Here is a 25,642-nt window from a genome sequence, read left to right as displayed (position 1 = left end):
AGGAGGAGAAAGGGACGACAGAGGATGAGATGGCTGGATGGCATCACCGACTCGATGGATGTGGGTTTGGGTGAACTCCGGGAGTTGGCGATGGACAGGGAGGCCTGGCGTGCTGCGATTCATGGGGTCACAAAGAATCGGACACAAATGAGCGACTGAACTGAACTGAACTGAACTGATGGGATATTTGGGGGGCTTTCCTAGTAGCTCAGACGGTAAAGAATCTGCCTGCAATGCAGGAGACCTGAGTTCAATCCCTGAGTCTGGAAGGTCCCCTGGGGAAGGCAATGGCAACTCACTCCAGTATTCTTGCCTGGAGAATTCCACTGACAGAGGAGCCTGGCAGGCTACAGCCCACTGTGTCGCAAAGCATCGGACATACACACATGGGATAATTATGGCTCAGCAGGTAAAGAATCCACCTGCAGTGCAGGATACACAGGAAACCCAAGTTCGATCCCTGGGTCAGGAAGATCCCCGAAGAAGGAAATGGCAACCACTCCACTATTCTTGCCTGACAAATCCCATGGACAGAGGAGCCTGATTGGCTATAGTTCTTGGCGTCACAAAGAGCTGGATACGACTGAGCAACTAAGCATAGCACAGCACATGGGATAATTAAAGAATCTGAATTTGGGCTAAGGGAAAACTGCACTTTCAAGAAAAAAAGATGCTATTTGAAATTTTGATAACTTCTTGAAAAAGACATGTGGAGACTGGTCACTCTTTGATGGAATTCTATTATTTCTTATTCTTTAGTAAAATATTTTTGGAACTTGCTGTTTACAATGTGACTGCCTTTCCTGGCGTGTTACCAAATGGGAAAATAAGATGATGGGATGATAAAGGAAAGGCAGGCTTACATTCTTCAGAGCAGGATGGGACTTTTCTCTTTTATCAAAATTCTTTATCTTCCTTAGGCACTGATATGCAGTGCAGTAAACTTAATTCACAACTTCCATAGAAGAAAAATATTTTAGATGCTTATGTGATGCTTGTATGGCCACCAAATCCTCTTTCCTTACCTCCCCCACCCACCTTGTTCTTGCTTTCCATTTTTGTCCCACCTTCAACCAATAATCTTCTAGTAAGTAAAATAAATGGAAAGTTCTGAAAGGGGAAATTATTGCTTTAATTCATGATTTCCACTCACTTTATTTGCACTAGGTCATACTGGTGAACTTTGTATGAAAGGTGGTAGTTGGAAGTATCCACAGAACTTTAATTACCTGTGCTACCTTTTATGACACATAATTTTTTAGAAATGGTATCCCATTGGCGAAATCTGAGTAAGGCTGTTGGATTGTGTCAATGTCAGTGTCCTGGTTGTGACATTGTTCTATAATTTTTCAAGTTTCATCATTGGGAGAAACTGAGTCAGGTATACATGGGATCTTTTGTATTATTTATTATAACTGCATGTAAATTCACAATTATATTTAGCAAAAGATGACTTTATGCTTAATATAGTACTTAAAAGTATAGGATTTGAGCCTGACATACCTGGCCTTGAATCTTGGCTCCATCACTTTTTAAGTGACCTTGTTACCTAATTTCTCATTGGTTTCTCTTTCTCATTAAATAAATGAGGACAGTAACAGTAGGTACCTGATAAAATTTTGAGAATTAAATGAGATGGAGCATTTAAATCACTTTCCCATATGCTTGACATAGAGGAAATACTGGAAAATATTAGTTGCTGTGATGATGATGATGATTTCTGTAATTAGAGATATAAGAGGAGCTTTTCATCGTTTCTCAGCCTGGGTTCTAACTGGCTAGTGGATATTTTGGCTTATATTTAATGAAGGCATTTTGAATTTGCACATCATTATTTTACTTAAAATAAGGTCAACTTTATCATTTGGATCTAAATGATTATTGCTAACGCATTAATTGGAATTGATGACAAATTTGAGATCAATGTGTAGGTACAAAATAAGAGAAGAAACAGACTGAAACTGAACATCACAGTATCTATACTCCCTAGTATCTATATTCAGAGACACATCTCTGAAATATACAATTATTTTCAGTTGCAGCACTTCAGATTTTCTCTATGCAGAGAATGTACATGTATGATTTCTTGCTTTTCTTTTACTGAAGTCCATGCGATATAATGGAAAAAGCACTGAACAGGGTGCAGAAGTTCTGGACTCTAGATCCAGGTCTGTCGTGGACAGTGTGACCTCAGTTTTACCTTCTCAAGCTACCTGGTTCCCTAGTGTAAATTGTGAGATTTGAATTGGATTAGTGACTCTCAAAGAATGGTCCTTGAACCAACAGCACTAACTAGCTTCACCTAGGAACTTGTTAGAACAGTAAACTCAGGTTCCCACCTCAGATCTACTGATTTCTGAGAATGGGATCAAATAATTTTTGTTTGAACAAGCCCTCCAGATGATTCCAAAGTCCACAAAAGTTTGAGAATCTCCTCTCTGGATTAAATTTTAGTCTACATTCTAGACTGTTGGCCCCAACCCCCAGAGTTTCTGTTTCATAGGTCTGGGCTGGAGTCTGATAATTTGCTTTTTTAAAAACTCTCAGGTATTGCTGATGCTGCTGGTTGGGTCCCACACTTCGAGAACTACTAGGTTAGATAAACTCCAAGCTCCACTTCAAGTCTGTGATTCCATCATTGTCATTGTTTTCACAATACCTTCTGTCCCCCTCCTTATTTACTTTGTTTCTCAGTTTATTGAAACTGCCTCTTACCTCACAGCATTGAAACTTTCTAAAATATCCTGTTATGTAGAGGATGGTGGACAGAAAAGAACTTCCCTAAGTTCTTACAGCTTACGTTAGTATGAAACACCTACAGCTCTTTAATGTTAAAAATGACCTTAATTAGTTAACTTTAGTCTCTCAGTTACATAGCTAGCTACAAAGGAAATATCTTCAGACACCAAGTTTTAATCATTAAAGTCTGATACCTGATTGCCATTGATGCCCTTATGCCGAAGATCTGAAGAGCTTGGGCTCCAATGTAAAAATAAAATTATGTTTTCAGATGCTGTTTAATGAATAACACTAAGGATCCCAAATTACATCTTCAAATGAGCCTTTTAATCCCACCTTTTTTTTTTTTCCTTCATGTTCTGGATATTTAGGAGAAGATAATGCTCTGTGAGACATGGGTCTGCTAAAAACAAACAAGCCTCTGCCTGCCAAACTGAATTATTTATTTGACTCATGTTTTCTTATTTGAAGTAGAGTTATGGGTTAAGATCCACTGTTTCTTGTATTAGTTCTTTACTAGTTTGATAAATTTCTAGTACTGAATAGCAAACTGGATAAGAAAAACTAAGGATCTAATATTTACTGAGTGTCTATTAAACGCTAGTCACCATGCCCCAAGCATTACTTTTCTTGTTTATTTAATCCTCACAATAACCACGCTGCTAACTACCAGCTACGTTAGTACACATTAGCTTTGGTTTTTACATGAGAAAATAGACTCAGGAAGGCTGAGTAACTGTTCAAGATCACACTGCCAAGTAAATGACACTGTATAGATTTAAGCTTCAGATTCATTTGACAACAAAGCCTTTGTAGACATAGTAGATTCTGAATAAATGTGTTGAATGAATGGAGGAATGACTATATGACATTATCTTCCTAACACCGACTTTTAAACAAACGTAGAATTATAAAGTTGAAAATGCACCATAGGTCATTATCTAATTAGAGTTTAAGTTATGTCTATCCTTTAAGTATCTGTGGCATATGAGTATACAGCCGTTACTTGACCACTTCCCTGGAGAAGGGCATGGCAACCCATTCCAGTATTCCTGCCTGGAGAATCCCATGGACAGAGGAGCCTGGTGGGCTACAGTCCATAGGGTGGCAAGGAGTCAGACACGACTGAATCATCTTAGCACACACACGCATAGGAAAATGGCACAAAGAACCTCTTTAATCACAGTGATTATTGAATAGCTCATTATTAGAAAATTCTTCTTTGCATTAAACTTCCCTAAAACCTTTCTTTTGAGCCTAGTTCTGTTCTTTGTAATCACTCAGACTTAAGTTCTTCTTCCATACATAATTCTTTCAAATATTTCAGCATGAATGTATATCTTCTCTCTCCCAACCAAAATAGCCCCCATTTTTTCAGCTTCTTCTCAAGATCCATAACACATAATAATGATTTAATAAATATTCGTTGAAAGAAGGAAAGAAAAAAATTTATTTGATACCTAGACTCCCCACTTTTTGTTTCCTTACTTTAGAATGTGAAGCATCTGTGCTGTGTTCTGGGTATATGCTAAGACCATATTTCTAAAATGAAATGAAGTGATTTCCTTTGATATACTCTTATACTAAACAATAGTCACCCACAAAAGTATCATGTCTTATTTTCTGGCATAGAATGGTGCTGTCATCTTTGACATCTCAAGTTTGCAAGCTGGAATTGAGCAGCAAACCTCATGCTTTCCTTCAGGGCTAAAGGCAAGACCTAGGCACCAGGGGATCAGCTCCAGTTTAAGCGGGCTAAGTTTGTACTCAAACGTACAAAACTTGGGCTTACCTCAGCTAAAATGGAAGGAAAAGCTGCCCAAAGCTAGTTTCTTTCACGCCCCACTGGCGAGGTAGTAATTGCACAAAGACCTTTTTATTATAAGTTGATTTTCCTGAGAAATGAATTCAGAGAAATACTGTAAAGTGTTTATTTTTTGCTTGCCCTTTATTAACCCACATCTTAGGGCTTTCCCTAGAGAGAAACTGTTGGTAAATGAAACCTCTTAGACCTGTACAGGAGCATTTTTGCAATCTGTCCCTGGCTGTGAAGGGAACAGGGACAGGATAAGGCAAGTTGGTGCTATTTAAACAGGGTCATCAGCCAGTATATGGAATTTTGCCTAAAGAGAATATTTAGGAATTTAAACGGGGGAAGGGTTTGGGGTTGGTAGACTACTAGTAAAGGTTTGTATCTTAAACAGGATATAATGCAGCTTTTTTTATACTAGTAAGGAGGGTAAAGACCCTATTTGAACTTAAAGATCGTTGCTGTTAGTACATCCTAGTTTTGATCTTTAAATAACAAAAGTCCTATAGTTTAATTTATAAAATCATGCCCTGAAAGCCAGTACAAAACCTCCCTGTGATGCTATTCTGGAATCAGGACAGCATGCATAGAGTAAGGGAGGGAGCTGGGAAATTAAAATGTAATTTTCACAGACATGATTCTGTCATAGTTCTTATTTTCTTTATATGGAATACAAATACTGATATAGAGTGAAGATTTTCTGTTTTGCATTTTTGTGCTCTTTGATACATTTATTGAGGTCAAATGAAATTTGATATAGTAGGATTTATTATGAAATGCTCTCTGAATACAACTCCATAATTACTCAGCTACATGGTAGTGCATAAAGCTGTAAAACTGCTTAGCCAGACAAGCAATTTATATGTTACATCGAGGTGTGTATGGCAAAGAATATTAGTTTAATTGGGAGCCAAGAGGTAGTAGCCTTAAATCTGAAGGGCTATATGTTTGACATAATGCAGCAAGGCTTTGAAATAAGATACCTAAACTGGGGAGCTACAGCTTTTGGAATATATAACAATTAGACATTACTTTCTGACCAAGGATACTAGTAACAGTTTTCAAAATAAAGCACAGAATGCAAAGCTGATGAAAGGGCAAAACCTTTCAACACTGTACCATGAAAGAATAAAACATTCCTTCCGGCTCTTTGTTTTTTAAGAAAGAAAGAAAATAAAAGAAAAAAGTCAAGATGAAAGAAAACCATTCACTATAATTTAGTGGAAGCAGGGATGAGGCAAATTCACAAGGAGGTTAGATCGTTGGTATACCAGTGGAATCTGAAAGGGATTTGATAAAGTTAGCCTGAATTTTCTCTGGGACCAGATTTGGAATGAGGTTAGAAATGGGTGGCTGTTTGGGTACCAGCACACCACCAGGAGTGAAAAACAAATACTTCTTGGCGTGCATTTGCTCTGTGTCTGATCATAGGCTCTCTTCTGTTTAGCAGGTTCAGGGTCACATGCCTCCGCTCATGATCCCAATTTTTCCACATGACCAGCGGACCCTGGCAGCAGCTGCTGCTGCCCAACAGGGATTCCTCTTCCCCCCTGGAATAACATACAAACCAGGTAAGTAGACAGGGATTTAACATTCTTTCGTGAATGCTAAGATCCGTATGTTTTTGCTTAGTAGTCAAAACAAACACAGAAGCATATGAAGGAACTATGAATAAAAAGATCATAAAAGGTATTTTAAAGTAAAATTAGAATTGTGAAGAGGGTATGTTAGTAACTAATTGATTGCTTGAAACTTTACTTTCTCTTCTTCCACTTGAATTTGTTCTGTATTCACAGATAAAATGCTACTTTCCCTCGGGACTACAAATTTTGTCAGCTCTCTCTCATATCTTTACTGTGAATAATTGTCTTTGGTTAAAGATACTTTTCTCTTCCTGAGAGCTTTTATTCTCTAAGAAAGTGGTCACATATAGTATAAAATGCTATTATTGTTTGTTGTCTGATTTCACTTGGAAGAAAAATTCAAACTGAACTGATTTAATTAGCTTGCCACTAATAGGTAAAATTCCTTTTTTATTTCAGTCTAAATAATGAAGCATTCAGTAGTACTTTCTCATTCATCTTTGAACCTCAAAGACGAGGTCACATAACCTTGCAGTGAAATATGTTTTGAGATGATTTAGCAAATGTTATGATTTTTCTTTATTCCTCTGGGTTTACTGGACTCCTGGGGAATTCAATTAGGGGCATAATGGTTTGAAGCTTCTTTCAGAGCATCCTTGTAAACAGGGTTTTAAATGTTTAAAGATATGTTGCCAAAGGAATCCAATGTAAGAAGATAGTCAAGTAAATAAAAGTCAACCTTAATTTTATTTGTGCATTCTTTGTAAGTGACCTCACCTCAGAAGTAGTGACCTTGTTCTACTCATTAATAATTTCTGTGTCAAGTTCTTTTTAACGTATTAACCTGATTATATTAACCTCCCAATCTGAGTGCAACAAATCTGAGTGCAGCAGATTTTTGTGTGTGTGTATGGATTTATAAAGGTATTTTAATATGCTTAAAGCAACAATAAAATATAAGTCACTTTACAAAATTCTCTGTGAGGAAACTTACTGAATAGCATAAGACCAAGCCTACTGGGTTTTAACATCTATTTGTTCCCATCAGTTACTCTTATGTATTTGGTAGAGAACCCCCTTCCAGTGAAGAAAGATAAGATGTCTGTGTCAAAACCCAAATGATTCAAAAAATAGAGATTTTGAGGGATTGGCTAATTTAAGGACTGACTTTAAAAATTCCTCAGATACAAACCTGAGTAAAAGGATACCTGAGTAAAAGAAAATTGTGTTATTCAACTTGTTAAAAGTTGATTTTTCTAGAGCAGAATTTTTATAGCAAGTTATATTCTGTGAAATTAGTATCTATATTAAGGACAGGATTATATTTTGCCAGAGACTATCTTTCTGTTAGTGCAGTGGTTCAGTTCTTCTCTGATCTCTATAAATATAAAAAGGTATTATCTATAAATAGTTTTGAACTCTCTTCATTTTTACTTCCTTCGGAGTGTTGGTGTACACTAAGTTTACTTGTTTATTCTGAATCTGAGTTGCCATCCCTACACCAGTCTTAGAAACCTTTTAGATACACTATACATGGAAACTCTCTAATTTTCATGTTTTTAAATTTAAAATTCTCCACATTTCAAAATTAGGTTATGGGCATTATTTTCTACTAGACATAGACACCAACATAATTAGCATATAATGTCATTTTGTTAAGACAATAATTTTGTTTTTTATGGGGGAGGCTACTTTGATATAGTCAGTGAGTTTGGACCATTTTATAAAGAATCTTCTCACGCAGTATCAATGAGATTGCAGTAGATGAGTAAGAATCTAGAGACTGGGGCAATACTGTGCAGCAGTGCATTACTTGCGCCGAACAGCATCTGTGCAGCATAGAGCAGTGTCTTGGGGTAGCAAAGCTGGATTTGATTATGTTGGCTAAAACCTGCTAGTTAGGGCAGCACCATGGATTTGGACATGTAGGATGATTTTTCATCACAAGCAAGGCTGGTAAAAAAGGTATTATCTGGTGACCTCTAAGTTATGTCAGAGAATTGAGTTAACCAGAACTCTAAATTCCCAGGTGGCTCAGAGGGTAAAGAATCTGCCTGCAATGCAGGAGATGCGGGTTCAATCCCTGGGTCAGGAAGATCCTCTGGAGGATGGCAACCCACTCCAGTGTTCTTGCCTGGAGAATCCTATGGGCAAAGGAGCCTGGAAGGCTACAGTCCATAGGGTTGCAAAGAGTCGGACATGACTGAGCATGAGCGCAATGCGCATATGCTAAATTATTAAATACTTGGGCTAATGCAGATTTTATTGTTTATATAAATTATACTTTAGAAGAATTAAATTTATATGTTCAGATGCTACTGGTAGAGACCATACTTAGGAGACTTGGTGTCTGCAGTGTTCTTGTCATTCACATGAATTGGGAGAGGAGAATACTATTTAACTGGAGCCTGGACAAGGAAAATATTTTTGCCCCAAACTGAACTATAGTAATTTCACTTGTGTGACAGCAAGACAAGTAGAGGAGTAGCATCACATGTAAAAGTCTTAAAATGGTGGTTAACTGTATAGTTTGATCCTCTAAGCAGCAAGAATAAGTGCTACACTGGCTCTCTTTTTACTCTTTTTTTGTCTTCCCATAAACTGAAACAATTCCATACTGTTTTTTAAAATTAATTTTTATTGGAGTATGATTCTTTTCAATGTTGTGTTAATTTCTACTGTACAGCAGAATGAATCACCCATAAATGTACATATATCCTCTCCCTTTTGGATTTCCTTCCCGTTCAGGTCACCAAAGTGCATTAAGTAGAGTTCCCTATGCTGTACAATATGTTCTCAATAGTTATCTATTTTATATGTAATATCAATAGTGTATATAAGTCAGTCTCAGTCTCCTAATTGCTGCCACTCCCGCTGCCCTCTTGATACCCCTGTATTTGTTCTCTACATCTGTGTCTCTGCTTTTGCTTTGCAAATAAGATCATCTATACTATTTTCTCTAGATTCAAATTCTGTATTGTTTTTGCCTTCAGCTGATTGAATAATCATCTTCATTTCCAGAAAGCAAAGACCACCTTAGGGTTATGTTCACTGTTAAAGCTGACTGTTTCTGAATCCATATAGTACATTCTAAACAAATATATCGGAGAAGGCAATGGCACCCCACTCCAGTACTCTTGCCTGGAAAATCCCATGGACGGAGGGGCCCGGTAGGCTGCAGTCCATGGGGTCGCTAAGAGTCGGACACAACTGAGCGACTTCACTTTCACTTTTCACTTTTATGCATTGGAGAAGGAAATGGCACCCCACTCCAGTACTCTTGCCTGGAAAATCCCATGGATGGAGGAGCCTGGTAGGCTGCAGTCCATGGGGTCGCTAAGAGTCGGACACAACTGAGCGACTTCACTTTCACACATTGGAGAAGGAAATGGCAACCCACTCCAGTGTTCTTGCCTGGAGAATCCCAGGGACGGGGGAGCTTGGTCGGCTGCCATCTATGGGGTTGCACAGAGTCAGACACGACTGAAGCGACTCAGCAGCAGCAGCAGCAAACAAATATATATAGAGCTATCAGCTTTCTCTCCTTCTGATAATTTGACCCATTGCTCTGGGCATTTCAGAACACCAGCAACACATGGCATTCCATGTGAACACCAGCCAAGCTCTCCCACCTTGGTAGGTTGATGAGGAGGCAGTTGACTACAGAGATTGTACCAGTTTCAGGGGAACATCTATCAAAATAACTTGTGTAGAATTTCTCTTATTGAGTTTTAATCCTTAGTTAACTTCCCCCCTTTTAAAACTGGTTCTCTAATTAGAGACATCTTTCTAGAAAGTAACTTACCAGGGCCTAGAACATACACCACAGAATATTGGTTGCTTTGCTTTATCACATCATGATAAAGCAGACTGAGAGATACAGCAGTCCAGGGTAAGATAAATACAGTTGAGCACCTGTGTTTGTGAAAATGAACAACAACAACAAAAAGCTTTTGTAGCTGCCAATGTGTATATCAGATCGATTGAACTGACTGTAAAATAAAGATACTGGATAGGCTCCTTGTGTGCCAGGGATGGTTCAGCCGACCATGGGCTTCATGTAGCTGGGATTTTTAAAAATGATTGCTGCTAGAGCAGCACCCTTAACGTTTCCCAGGAGATCCTAGGAACAGGATGTCTGCCTGCTCATGACTCCTTACTTACTTATTAGTTATATTAAATATTATGATAACAGTTAAAGTTTATTGAATAATTACTTTGTGCCAAAGAGTGTGTTAAATGTCCCACATGGATTATATTTATTTAATTCTTACTTGAACATGTCACTTAGCCTTGCTGAGCCTCACTTCTTTATCATCTAAAAAAAAATATGTCATGATTTGTCCACTGCTTGGTGTGGGTGTGAAGATTAAGTTTCTTAAAGTATATGAAAGCTCTTTGAAAAAATTCTAAAGAACTACGTTTGGGGATAAAATCTGACCGTGAAACCTGAGTAAATTTAACTACATTAAACTGCATTCTTATCCACTAGGAATGTGGTTCAAGAACTGAGCATTTGACTGAGATATACTACCTCTCTGTCTGATGGCCAAAAGCGATTTTACTCTAATATACCTAATGCTTCTTTAAGAAAAAAAAATGTGGAAGAATATACATAAAATAATATTTTTAATATTAACCATTTCTCAATGTACAACTTGATAGTATTAATACATCTGCAGTTTTTAGTAAACATAATCATTATCTCCAAACTTTTAATCAACAACAGAAACACTGTGGCCATGAACAGTAACTCCTTATCCCCTTACCCCAAACCCCTAGAAACTTCTGTTCTGCTATTTTTCTATGTGAATTTGCCTATTCTAGATACTTCATATGAATAGAATCATACAATATTAGTCCCTCTGTGTCTGGCTTATTTACTAAGCATGATGTTTTCAAGGTCCCTCCATATTGTAGCATATATCAAAAGTCCATTCTTTCCCCACATTCTGGCTATTGTCAATAATGCTTCTGTGAGCATTGATATGTGAATACCTGTTTGTGTCCCTGTTTTCAGTTCTTTTGGATATATATGTAGGAATGGGATTGTTGAATCCTATGGGTAGTTCTATGTTTAATCTTTTGAGATACCATCAGACTTTTCCATAGGGGTTGTACCTTTTACATTTCCAACCAGCAATGCAACAGTGTTCCAGTTTCTTTATATCCTCAACAATACTTGTTACTTTCCTATGTTGAAAAAATTAGAGCCATCCTAACAGATGTGAAGTGGTGTCTCATTGTGCTTTTGGTTTTCATTTCCCTAATGATTAGTGATGTTGAGCATCTTTTCATGTGCTTACTGGAAATTTGTATAGCTTCTTGAAAATAGATCTGTTTAAGTACTTTGCCTAGTTTTAAATTTAGTTGTTTGTTTACCCTTACTGAGTTTTGGGAGTTCTTATATATTCTAGATATTAATCCTTTGTCAAACTTATGATTTGCAAGTTTTTTTTTTCTCATTTTGTAGGTTGCCTTTTCATTTACTTGATAGTATCATTTGATATACAAAAGTTTAATTTTGATGAAGTCTGATTTTTCTATTTTTCTTTTGTTGTCTATCCTATTGCTGTCATATCCATGAAATCACTGCCCAGTCCGAAGATTTACTCCTATGTTTTCTTCTAAGAGTTTTATAGTTTTAGTACTTAAGTTTAGGTCTTTGATCCATTCCATTAATTTTTGTATATGGTGTAAGTTAAGGATCTAACTTCATTCTTTTGCATGTGGATATCAGTTTTTCCAGCACCATTTGTTGAAAAGATGTCTTTTCTCCAGTAAATGGTCTTGGTGCCCTGATTTAAAAAAAAAAAAGTCAATGAACTGTATATGTAAAGGTTTATGTCTGGGCTCTCTATTCTGCTTCATGAGTCTATATACCTGTTTTTATGCAAGTATTAGTCTGTTTTAATTACTCTAGCTTTGAAGTAAATTTTGAAGTCAGAAAGTATGAGTCTTCCAACTCTACTTTTCTTTCTCAAGATTTGTTTTAGCTGTTGGGGCTCCATGCAGTTCCAAATAAATTTGAGGATTGACTTTTCCATTTCTGGATTGTTGAATTTTGGTAGAAATTTCACTGAATCTGTAGATTGCTTTGTTGATCTCAACAATGTTAAGTCTTTCCGTCTATGAACCTGAATGCCTTTCTATTTATTTAGAGCTTTAAAAATTTATTTCAGAAATGCTTTATAGTTTCCCAATGCACAAATCTTTGCCTCATTTGTTAAGTTTATTGCTAAGTGTTTGATTCTTTTAGATACTATTGTAAATAGAATTGCTTCTTAATTTCCGTTTGGATTGTTCATTGCAGGAATATAGAAACACTTGATTTTTGTGTATTAATCTTATACCCTGAAACCACTGCTGAATTTGTTTATTAACCCTAGTCATGAATTATTTGGGATTTTCTACATATAGGGCCACTTCATGTGGCCCTATACACATAGTTTACCTATTTTTACCAATTTGGATGCCTTTTGTTTTTTTCTTTTTTTGTCTAGAAGTACTAGCTAGAGTTTCTAGCACAGTGTTGTATAGCAGCAGTGAAAGTGGGCATAATTGTCCCCAGTCTCAGTCAAAAAACTTTTTGCCACTGTGATGTTAGCTGTGGGTTTTTCAGAAATACCCTTTATCATGCAGATGAACTTTCCCTCTATTCCTAGTTTTCTGAGAATTTTTATCATGAAAAGATGTTGGGTTTTGGCAAATGCCTTTTCTGCCTCAACTGAGATGATCATGTGGATTTTTTTCCCCATTGTTCTATTAATGTTATGTATTGCATTGATTTTTTTCATGTTGAACCACCCTTGCATTCCTGGGATAAATCCTACTTTGTCATGGTGAATAATCCTCTTGATATGCTTTTGGATTTAATATGCTAATATTTTTTTGAGGATTTTAATATTCATGCAAGATATTAATCTATACTTTTTGTGTTTTGTGATGTCTTTATCTGGCTTTGTTATCAAGGGTATATTGGCCTCATTGCCTCATAGTTAGGATGTGTTTCCTCTTCTTCAATTTTTTGAAGATTTTGTAAGGATTAGTGTTAATTTTTCTTAAATGTTCAGTAGACTGGTGAAGCCATCTAACTGGTCCAAGAATTTTCTCTTTTAGGAAGTTTTTGATTGCTGATTTAATCTCTTTATTTGTTAAGATTTGTTTATATTATCCATTTCTCCTTAAGTCAGTTTAGGTAATTCGTGTGTTTCAAGGAATTTTTCATTTCTTCCAGATTGTCTAATTTGTTGGTGCATAGTTGCTACCTAATACTTCTTTTTAATTCCTTTGTTTCAGTTAGCATTTATTGACCACCATTAATTTTCTGATATCTGTATCTATATATATTAATATATGTATGCATATATATAAATATACATATATATTCTCATTAAATTTTTATAGCAACTCTAAACCATAAGTGACATTATCTACATTTTGTTTAAAAAAAAAACTAAAAGTCAAAGAAGATAATTAACTTCTACACCTTCACCCCAGAAATTAGAGGAGATAGAATTCAGCCTGAAGTTCTGAATTTTATACTCTTGCAGGCATGATCTAAGCATAAAGAATATAAAAAAAGCCTAACTTTTGTGTGTGTATGTGTAAAAGATGTGATTTATATGTATGGGGTTATCAAAATGACATCTTGTGAAGCTTGCCATTTCTATCTTTTCTTGAATATTTAAAGCAGAGGCATGTAACCACTACTGCTGGAATACTTCATTAATTAAAGCCATCTACTTGAAATCAAGCTCAGCTGGTAAAGAATCCACCTGCAATGCAGGAGACCCCAGTTGGATTCCTGGGTTGGAAAGATTCATTGGAGAAGGGATAGGCTACCCACTCCAGTATTCCTGGGCTTCCCTGGTGGCTTAGCTGGTAAAGAATCCACCTGCAATGTGGGAGACCTAGGTTCAGTCCCTGGGTTGGGAAGATCCCCTGGAGAAGGGAAAGACTACCCACTTCAGTATTCTGGCCTGGAGAATGTCACAAGGAGTCAGACACAACTGAGCCACTTTTACTTTCACCCCTGGAATCAACGCATTTCTGAGGTTCTTCAGATTAGTACTCTCTTTTAAATGAGTATTTAGGTCCAAGGAGAAAATATATATGTTCACCTGTATAAAATAACCTAGTTTTATGGAGATAGAGATTATTTTAAATGTGCCCTTCTTCATATATGGAGGCTATATCATTGGTGAGCTCTCATTAAGTCATAAACTTTAAGTTGTTATTTTAAGTTAATTTCTTATAATATGGATGCATTTATATTATTTCATCCATACTCACTTATTTAATTGCTATTGTGACAAATTCCATGGTTTTCATATGATTATCTAAGAGTCTGGATGCATTTATGAAATAAGTGAAGAAATTAAGATGATCCTTGATTTTTAGCTCCTTTAAAGGTATGAAAAACAATGCAGATGCTCTTAGAAAAAATCTTGAGATCAAGACTCTCCTCATCATTGGTCTATTCTTTGATGAATAGAGGAGAAATTTAGCAGGAGAAATAAGAACATCGTGATCTCAGCAATATATAATATAATCTATGCCAATTTTTTTTGTCCAATTGTTCTCAGAACAAATTAAAGGTTTTGTTTTATTTTTAGGATTTTAAATATGTCATTCATTGCCTGCTAACTTTTGCTGCAATGTGGTGTGATGTCTCACAAAGATAAATTCAGATTGATTATTGCATTCCCTCAGAATACAGAGGAGTTATAATATTTTGCTATTCTGAATACATTCATCCAAGCAAGATGCCGTGCGGCATGTCCAAGTCTATATTGGTGATTGTGATGGAAATATTTACATGTTGTAGCAAAAATGGTGATAACTTAAAGAAATGGGGTCTATGAGTTATTTGGCAACTTCCTGTAAGATACCACCAGACCAAAAAATCTGTGAGAGTAGGGATGTGTAAGTATTTTTTCCTTTTGTTTTGGAGGATGGAAAATGAGGCATGAGATTTTAAACCAGTAACCAAAGAATTTTTGAGTCCTGTCTCCTAGTTTAATTTATCTTTCTTCTCTGCTCCTCCCAAACTCTTTAAATAAGTTAATATCTGAAGTTAGCATCTTAGAAGACTGTAACCATCCCAGTCCCTTGTCTTCCTAAAGAATCAAAGAAAAATGGACAGATTTTTATCCATGGGAGTTTTTGCTTTTTAATAAAAATAAAGTTTATATTTGAATTACAGAAACTAGTATTCCTGTAGGAGGTAGCCTGTGTCTAATGGGTCCTACATTCATGATATAAGCGCCTCCTTCTCCAGTGTTTACATCTTAATAAGTTTTGGCTTCATTTCACTTTCCTTGAAAATTAAAAAACATACTTCCTCTCATTCAGGGGCTCTTGCTATGGAGCCACTTTGATTCTAGACTTGTGGCAAGTGAAACTAATGTCAGTCTAATTTTCCATAGGTTTTAAATCCTGTTTCATATTTGTTCTGTAATCTTCAGATAAAAATAATCGGTTGGAAAACCTGGAAGCCTGGAGAGATGGATTTATGTAATGGACATTATTTCCCAAATTAGCATTCAGAAGTTGTCTTCTTATACTAGTGGTAGCAAGGGCCAGATTACAGCAGTGCCTAAAACCAACCTGTTTCAACAGGCTTCATCTTCTTTTGTACAAATTTAAAGAGAATGGGTCCTCACGCAAGCATTTCAAATCCAGAGACAAATTTGAAAAAAATTGCTACAACATGTTGACTGATTTCTTGCCAAGTCAGCTGCCAAGAACTTTTTCTTGATGGACTCTTACACACAGTTAAAGGCGAAGGGCCAGGGAGAGGAAGCGTGTAGCTTTTTAAGAGAGGAGTTAAATCTCTCTACCTATTAAATCTTCTCTTCTACTTTTAACCACACCCCCCCCCCCCACCTCTTCTTCACCCTTATCCTCTCCCTGTCTGGCCCTTTCCTTTTTCTCTCTCTTTTTATCAGTCCCTGTAATATTCTCTGTTGCTTTAATGTATTCATTTTTACTTTTAGTACTGATATGATATGTTCTGGAGAAATAGCTTTCCAAAGATTATATTCAGATATACAGATTCAAACCAGCAGAAAGGTTAAAAACATTTTAAAAATATGCTTGTCAGCAGTGGAAAGAAAGCTGTTTGTAGCCAGCAGGTGAGCTGGAGAGTACTACAGGGTGTGGTAGAGATAGTAATAAATTAACTAGCAAGCCAAAAATGATATTAAAAAAATCAGCTATTTCATAGCATAGAAGCATGACAGCTATGAAAAAAGGAGTGCCCCAGGGAATTCTTTTAGTTTGATTTTTTTTAAATATGTTTGACATGAAAAATGTTTTAGTACAAATAAAGCAACTGGTATTAAACTTACAGGGAGGGGGTTATGGTTTAGAGTTAGTATGAATAATGCATGATATTTAAAGAAAGAACAGCTCTAAAATGTTCCGAGAGGCAACCCATGTTGATAGTTGGAATGGTGATTTTTTCCCCTATTTTTGAAGCATCATTAATTCAGCATCATTTTGTGATTTTTTTAACCTGATAAGATATCAACCAAAGAAATACTATTTGACTTAGATTAGGATATTCTTTCTTCAGATAATTTAGTTTAAATATCGAGAGGATCAGTAGAATTATTTAAGCGTAAAGCGACAGTCATTTACTATAAAAAATAATTTGGCCTAGTTATCTTTTTTAAAAAGCTCATGTAGCCCTGCAAACCAAAATCAACCTCATGGAAGGGGAAAAACAAGATCAGATATTTTGAACATTACTCCATAGGAGACCAGCACAATATAGTGTTAGTGAATGCATTGTAGCAGTGCTCCATATGCAATCAGGAGCCAATTGTTACTGGACTGTGTACAAGCACACACTGTGCTCAATGGTCTGATGAGGTATTATGGATATGATGCAAAGAGACTGTGTAGATTAGAAGCTAACAATTTGTTAAAAGTGAAAGCAACTTAACATTTACATTGGGTCAGCTGAGTAGCACTTGATGTAGCAAACAGGATGCGTTCCAAGGAACCAGGGGCACCAGGAAGGCTCCAGGTATTAGTGTCCACGCAGAAAAAGAGAGACTTCATTGCTTTCTAGGTGACTCCCTTTATTACTGTGATTCTTTCTACGCTTTTCATTATTACATTCAGCTTTTAGTGTGGAGAAGTTCTTGCAAAACAGCGTGATTATTATAAATGTCCAAAATGTGTGGAGGAACAGCCTATTAAAATATAGCCTAGAGATAGTACATAGCACTGCCTTTAAAATAAGTAGCTGAAGCCAAAGTGATACTCCATTAAATCACTGATAGTGTGTAATTTATCCATACGTATTAATTTTGATTTCAGTTAGCTCTATCACAATATATTCCTCATTACTTTCTATGGGTTCTTCAGGTTGCTTGCTTCGCACAGCCTGTGCTCTTAGGTCATAGAAGGTACTTTAGCCCTGCTGTTTAGGAGTGGTCTGGAGCCAGAAACACATTAATAAGATGTGGCACTGATCTCTGCTGAACCATGCTCAATCTCGACCAGACTTTTAATATAGATATCACATGTAAAACGTGTGGTTATTTAATCAAATCATCGTCAAAGAATACGTGAGACGTGCCTAGTGTGTGTCATGATTCTGTAGTAGTTTCCGCCAAAAGTTAGTGCAGAAAACAGTCTCCCATCTTTTGGGGATACCAGGCATTTCACAGAATATTCGCTTCTCTCACCCCTCTCAAATTAAAGAGGTTGCATTTAAATTTTTTTCTCTAATTTTTTTTTTTAATAAAATAAAGGTTAGGGTTATGGACAGTCAATAACTCTTAATCTTTTTTGGACTGTGATACTCTGCCTTGTCTACCAAGCCAAAACGTTTTGTTGTTTTAATATAAAAACCTTAATGCTTCCTCGGTGAACTGAATGTCAGCCTGGCTTTAAGATATTTTTTTACCCTTAAAAAAATGATGTATTACAAGATTTGTAATGGAGTGAACATGCTTGAATTGCACATTTAATTTTTTTAACATCACATTCATGTTTTGCCAGTTTGCCTACCAGCTATCTGTTAACAAAAAGTTCCAAGGCAGCCCTGCAAGTCTGTGCCCAACTAAGCCTTTTGTCTCTGCAGATGTTTGGGCTTAGAGCGATGTTGTAAAGCTCAGGCAGTCCAAGGGCCATGTTTGTACTTGTCTGCTGTGATTCCCGGTGCATTGTCTAAACCTGTACGCATTGTTCTTTCTGACAGGTGATAACTACCCCGTACAGTTCATTCCATCAACAATGGCAGCTGCTGCTGCTTCTGGACTCAGCCCTTTACAGCTCCAGGTAAGTGCCAGAAGAAAAAAATGTGGGATACGAGCCAGTCCTTTAGTGGAAAACTGCTAACCAGCTGTATGCTAAATAATGACCTGAATGTTAAATAATTTTTTAACCATAGCCTGGAAGGATTAACACCTTATGTACTTACCATACTGCAAATAGAAGAGAAAACTGTCAGTGTCAATATTTTTAAAGGAAAAAATGATGTCATGACTTAGTACTATATATTCTCTATCAGGTAAGTTAATGGTTTCACAGTTTTTTTATGGCTAGTTGATATTGGGTATGTTAGCTTTGTCCTTATAACTTCTTCATCCACTCCATTCACACCCAAATTAGCTTTTACATGCAAGTATCAACACAGACAACAACACTGGATATTTTACTTCTTGCAACTCATAGAATAGGGAGTTGTTATTACCAAATTACTTAAACTATTTGGTAAAATGTAAGCACGTTGTCCCTGAATATGTGTATCATCAGCTCATCCTCATACCAGGTCCAAAGACTGGGCATGGTGTCTGACCAAATTCTGGATTGGTGTTCTTTATAAAGCTAAAATTGGAGAGAAAGCACTTTGGAAGCTAATTTTTAAAAATCCCTTGCACCTTATCTTCTTCATAGTAAAATGGGAAGCGGAGGACTAAGTGATCTTTACACCCTTTTTGCGATGCTGTCTTAATGGGAAATTGATGTTAAATATGAGTGTATATTTTAACAAAAACAGAAAGAAAGTATCATTAAAATTAATGGTTAAGCAAGTGGTATTTGAGCATTTAGAAAATATCAGATGATAACTTGAATTTCAATGCATTGAACAAAGTTTTTTACTCTTATAATGTACTGTGATGATTTTTCAATTTTCTTGAATAATCTAGGGAATAGCAACCAACTGGGCATTTTTATTTCTTCTTTGCTATTCCTTATATGACTTGAATGTAAAAAATGTACAGATATTTTATGTGAAAAATGTAATTTTGAACATTCTCAGTTGAGTCTACAAATAAAGAATTTTTACAGTGCTTTAAGCAGTTCTTGTCAGAAGCCTCATCCAGCAAGTCTTGAAGATGCCTAGCATTATGGGTGCATTATGGATGCCTAGCAGAGCTAGAGATTTTGCCTCATGAAAGCAGCAGCCCTATCTCTTCTAAGCCCTCACCTTCTCCACTACTAACAGGGAACTTATTGCACTGGAAAAAATACAAAAAGAAACCTAACTCACAGTCAGTCTAATCTATTTCTCCTTTTTCCATAGCTATGCTATTGAGTGTCTTCTTGAGTCAGAGGCAAAAACAAGAAACCAGTACTACTGTTTGATCCTATAATCAAGTTTCTGTGAAAAACAGTATCTGGGTCCTAAACCCTACTTTCTGTTCTTTGGTGTGGTCAGTACCCTGGATTTAGAAATATGTGTTCTGTTTCATGAGTTCTGACAGTATGTTTTGTCTTTTTTTTTTTTTTTTCTGAATATGCTACTAAACAGAAAGGTCATGTCTCCCACCCACAAATTAACCCAAGGCTAAAGGGCCTAAGTGACCGTTTGGGCAGGAGTTTGGACACCTTTGAACATGGTGGTGGCCACTCTTACAACCACAAACAGATTGAGGTATGAATGCTTACATTGGTGCTTCATTGGGTGGGGGACTGGATTGTTCAGTCATATTCTAGGCTTTTTTAACAAGTGCCAAACACTCAAACACTAAAATATAATCTTTCCCCTTTTCTCATTCCTAAGGAGGCTCATTTTCACTCCTTTTCTTTCAGAGAAAAAGTCAAACCCCAAACCAGTGCCTCTGAAGTAGATTGTTTATTGCTATATATTTAGGCAAATATTTATGTTATGAGTACTTTCAAAACCATCTTTATTTCCCTTACCCTTTTTTCTTTATGTATAGTGCTGCATAGTAGTTTTAAAAAAAAATTAAACATTAAAAAAAAAAAAAAAAACTTCAGTTCACCGTGTAGCAACCCTGTAGAGTTGATAAAATATCATTCTGTTTTTATAGACAAAACAATGGAGGCTCAGAGAAGTCAGGTTATTTAACCAAGGCTACAAAATTTTCTTGGAGTCAGTTATTATCCAGGATTTCTAATTCTATCTATTTCAGGTTTTCTAATTTAGTTTTCTCTGACTGAATTTGAGGTTGGGTGTCTGGGCCTGACTGGTTGTTTTTTGCCCCATAAACTTATATAGTAGCTCTTTCATATTGAACTTCCAATAAAGCTCTTTGTTGTTTTTGTGGGATGTTCTTACTGCATGGGAGAAGATACCTCATATAGCTCTTTTAAAAAGCAAACCCCTTTCTACTATAGGGACCCAGTCCTCCTCTCTCTAATATTGTGCTTAATTCCTCTATTATATCGTTGGAAAACCTCTTTAGGGCTATCAGGTTCTAGAGGGTTGCTAGCTATCTATCCCTCCTTAGAAGTGAGAAAGCTCAACTTCTCATTTCATTCTTTAGGACTATCAGATACTGGAGTGTTGCTAGCTATCCCTCATTCTTAGAAGTGAGAAAGTTCACAAGAAGAAAGACAAGAACAAGATCAAAGGACACCTTGAGTGTAGCCTAAGGAAGAGTTTGAGTTCAGAGCTTGTCACTTGCCTTCTTCCTTTCCCTTTCCCTTTGATTATAAGAAGTATACAGGGGGTTCCACCCAGACATGACAAGGCATTGTATTAGAGTATCTGCTACCTTCTATGCAGCCAAAAGGGATTTCTTTTCTAAGGCTTCCTTTTGGCTGTAGAGAAGGTGCCACATTTCTGGACGTTCTGACATCTACTGTGCTTAGGATTGCTAAACGGAGAGATAACCAGACATTAGGAACAATTCTTTCAATTAACAAGGCTTACCTACTCAGGACAGCTAGTTTGTTCAAATTTTAAGTACTTGGAAGAATGTGAAAGCAGGTGACCTTGGCTCAGATTCAAAACTTCCTCTCCTCTTGACTTTTATTTTCTCTTGCCGTGTGGAGTTCTATTCCATGGGCCTTCCCTTAGCCACTTTTCTACCCAGTTTCTCCTTTTAGTTTTTCACTTAAGTTGACATCTCTTCCCCTTACCATCACAGACCTCTGATGTCAAATCTGGCTTCTCCTGGGTTTCTGGAAATCATGATGTCATATATGTGAGTGCCAGACTCTGTAGAGCTGTAGCAATGCTGATCTAGAAGCACGTGTCTGTCACTTTAATTAGGCTGAACACAGAGCCTGGGAAGGTGGAGGCCCTCAGCTTTGGAGGGTAAGCTTGGGTTGGTTGGAGAGTTTCCTGTTTTTTTTTTTTTTATTGCTCTGTTCTCTTGCTTCCACTTTTTGCACTTTTCCTTGCATGTCAGGAAACCATTGCTGTTTGCTTGTATGGTACACTATTTATAAAAGATGGATCTTATTTGAAAGACAGATTTCTCAAACTTTCTTACTATGAGTGTAACAGGTTTATTGACAGTCCCATGAGCAGCACAGAGGACACCCATATCTAAATTGTTACAGACACTAACATTTTAAATCTTGACTAAAAGTAGAGAGAAAACTTAATAATATTTTGCTTTATTGATTTTAGTCTACTTTCTTTTCTAGCTCTGGTTTTCTCCATTCCTTTAACAACCTAAAATGTCACAGCTCTGTCAACAATTATGATCACAATAAACTGGGGATACTAAGCATTACAATATGTTCATGAGTTTTACTTCTATTTAGAGATTCTTAGGAAGAAAAGCTGCAATGCATGTATACAACCACCACCTCCACACACACTCTTCTCATTGAAGAGAAGTGGTCCTCTCTACCTGATATATAGTTAATTTGTCCTTCAAAGGTTTTTCAGTTCTAGCATTGTGAGCTGAGGTTATCTTAACAGTAAAGTCATAATTTGGAAGCCTGAAATTTTGTTATCACCCGAGAAAAGATGGGAGCTGACTGTGGCTTAGATCATGAACTTCTTATTGCCAAATTCAGACTTAAGCTGAAGAAAGCAGGGAAAACCACTAGACAATTCAGGTATTACCTAAATCAAATCCCTTATGATTATACAGTGGAAGTGACAAGCAGATTCAAGGGATTATATCTGATTGACAGAGTGCCTGAAAAACTATGGATGGAGGTTTGTGACATTGTACAGCAGTGATCAAGACCATCCCCAAGAAAAAGAAATGCAAAAAGGCGAAATGTTTGTCTGAGGAGGCCATTCAAATAGCTGAGAAAAGAAGAGAAGATAAAGGCAGAGGAGAAAAGGATACCCATTTGAATGCAGAATTCCAAAGAATACCAAGGAGAGATAAGAAAGCCATCCTCAGTGATGAATACAAAGAAATAGAGAAAAACAATAGAATGGGAAAGACTAGAGATCTCTTCAAGAAAATCAGAGATACCAAAGGAACATTTCATGCAAAGATGGGCTCAATAAAGGACAGAAATGGTATGGACCTAACAGAAGCAGAAGATATTAAGAAGAGGTGGCAAGAATACACAGAAGAACTATACAATAAAGATTTTCATGACCCAGATAACCACGATGGTGTGATCATTCACCTAGAGCCAGACATCCTGGAATGAGAAGTGAAGTGGGCCTTAGGAAAAATCACTACGAACAAAGCTAGTGGAGGTGACAGAATTCCAGCTGAGCTATTTCAAATCCTAAAAGATGATGCTGTGAAAGTGTTGCACTCAGTATTCCAGCAAATTTGGAAAACTCAGCAGTGGCCACAGGACTGGAAAAGGTCAGTTTTCATTCCAATCCCAAAGAAAGGCAATGCCAAAGAATGTTCAAACTACTGCATAATTGCAGCCATCTCACACGCTAGCAAAGTAATGCTCAAAATTCTCCAAGCCAGGCTTCAACAGTATGTGAACCGTGAACTTCCAGATGTTCAAGCTGGTTTTAGAAAAGGCACAGGAACCAGAGATCAAATTGCCAACATCTGCTGGGTCATCGAAAAAGCAAGAGAGTTCCAGAAAAATATCTACTTTTGTTTTATTGACTACACCAAAGCCTTTGTCTGTGTGGATCACAACAAACTGTGGAAAATTCTTAAAGAAATAGGAGTACTAGATCACCTGATCTGCCTCCTGAGAAATCTGTATGGAGGTCAAGAAGCAACAGTTAGAACCAGACATGGAACAACAGACTGGTTGCAAATTGGGAAAGGAGTACGTCAAGGCTGTATATTGTCACCCTGCTTATTTAGCTTATATGCAGAGGACATCGTGCAAAATGCTGGGCTGGATGAATCACAGGCTGGAATCAAGATTGCCAGGAGAAATATCAATAACCTCAGATATGCAGATGACACCACCCTTAAGGCAGAAAGCTAAGAACTAAAGAGTCTCTTGATGAAAATGAAAGAGGAGAGTGAAAGAGCTGACTTAAAACTCAACATTCAGAAAACTAAGATCATGGCAAATAGATGGGGAAACAATGGAACAGTGAGAGACTATTTTGGGGGGCTCCAAAATCACTGCAGATGGTGATTGCAGCCATGAAATTAAAAGACGCTTGCTCCTTGGAAGAAAAGCTATGACTAACCTAAGACAGCATATTAAAAAGCAGAGACATTACTTTACCAACAAAGGTACATCTAGTCAAAGCTATGGTTTTTCCTGTAGTCATGTATGGATGTGACAGTTGGACTATAAAGAAAGCTGAATGCTGAATAATTGATGCTTTTGAACTGTGTTGGAGAAGACTCTTGAGAGTCCCTTGGTCTGCAAGGAGATCCAACCAGTTAATCCTAAAGGAAATCAGTCCTGAATATTCATTGGAAGGACTGATGCTAAAGCTGAAACTCCAATACTTTGCCCACCTGATGCGAAGAACTGACTTATTGGAAAAGTCCCTGATGCTGGGAAAGACTGAGGTTGGGAGGAGAAGGGGATGACAGAGGAGGAGATGGTTGGATGACATCACCGACACGATGGACATGAGTTTAAGTAGGCTCTGGGAGTTGGTGATGGACAGGGAAGCCTGGCCTGCTGCAGTCCATGGGGTCACAAAGTCAGACACGACTGAGTGACTAAACTGAGAGAAAAGATATTTGGAAGGACCCTTCTTACATTAGCATATTCCAATACTTTCTTTAAAATAAGAAAGACACAGGAAAGTTTTTTTTTTTTTTTTTTTTACTCCATGCTGATCTAAGGCTGGTTTGCTGGTTTTCTCTGCCTCAGGGGCACAATATTAGGAGAGAGAAGAATGCTATTTTTAGTTGAACAGTTCAGCAGATGGAGTCATGAATGCTCATATATCTGAAGGTTGAGGGGCTTGAACCATTAATTTTGATAATGTATTTAACCCTGGGAACAATCAGAAACTGTAACTCTAAGGTTACAGTGCTTTTGACCTTTAGAGAACAGAGGGCACTTGCTACAGTAAACAATATATTATATTGCTACTTATTCTGAGTCTGTACTGGTATAAATTTCAGGACCAGTTGCCATTTGCTTTCCTCAGCTATGTTAGCACTGGTCCTTCAAGTAAGTCAAAAGGTAGTGGGGGGGGGGGAGGGGGGGAAACAGTATGATGAGGCAGTCATGTAAATATGGCCTTTAAATAGCTAAGATGTTAGATTATTTCTGAAGAAACATTGTCTCAGAAATAAGCTGAGAATGACTCTTTTTTGATGAAAAAGTGATTTGAGTGTACTGATTCATTTTTTGTGGTTACTTTCAATGATAGATACCTAAGGTAATTTTGTTTTGTTTTGTTTTTTAATTAGACATAATGTTGCCTCATAGTTGTAGTTTATATTAAATATAATTTAGTGCCATATCATGCAAAGTGGTACACCTGTCTCATACCTTCTTATTAAATGGTGCATGCTTCTCTTTAGTAAATACAGCAGTTAAATATCACACAGTTTAAGAATTTCTAATTAAAATATCTCCACATGTCAGCATATTGGTAATGTATTATTTTAACCATTTATTTTGTTTATGAAACAGTGACATATGTTTAGATTGTGAAATATATGAGCCTTAAAAATCACTTTATTGAAGAAAATTAATTCCTACAATACTGTCTCAGTAATGTGTTCACTCACCCAGTCAGTCACTGGCGGCACTGCCAGTCTTAATGTAGGGTAGACACACTTACCAGTTTTATCTGCAGAACAGTCTTGGAAAGAAGCAATAACAGTTCTTTTTCTTAGTTCCAAATGATGGGGTTTTCTTCCTCTACTTTTTAAAAAAATTCATTAATTCAAACCTGTCCTCCCAAAACACTTTC

General features: G+C 36.8%; 1 protein-coding gene across 23 annotated transcripts in view; it reads left to right on the top strand.

The window, feature by feature from the left end:
* Nucleotides 1–25,642, top strand: part of SOX6 (SRY-box 6) — a 723,815-nt gene that overhangs the window by 572,340 nt on the left and 125,833 nt on the right. For 13 of the 23 annotated variants that reach the window (XM_027563370.1, XM_027563368.1, XM_027563367.1 and 10 more), the window contains 3 exons: nucleotides 5,997–6,120; nucleotides 18,353–18,432; nucleotides 19,910–20,032. In XM_027563370.1, coding sequence (XP_027419171.1) covers nucleotides 5,997–6,120; nucleotides 18,353–18,432; nucleotides 19,910–20,032 — 327 coding nt within the window. The remainder of the gene's footprint in view (nucleotides 1–5,996; nucleotides 6,121–18,352; nucleotides 18,433–19,909; nucleotides 20,033–25,642) is intronic. The other 10 variants (XM_027563381.1, XM_027563376.1, XM_027563378.1 and 7 more) reach the window with 3 other exon arrangements.

The sequence above is a fragment of the Bos indicus x Bos taurus genome, chromosome 15 (assembly GCF_003369695.1).
Source record: "Bos indicus x Bos taurus breed Angus x Brahman F1 hybrid chromosome 15, Bos_hybrid_MaternalHap_v2.0, whole genome shotgun sequence".
NCBI classification, from domain to species: Eukaryota; Metazoa; Chordata; class Mammalia; order Artiodactyla; family Bovidae; genus Bos; species Bos indicus x Bos taurus.
The sequence above is the reverse complement of the archived record's forward strand: the minus strand, read 5'-3'. Positions and strand labels throughout refer to the sequence as shown.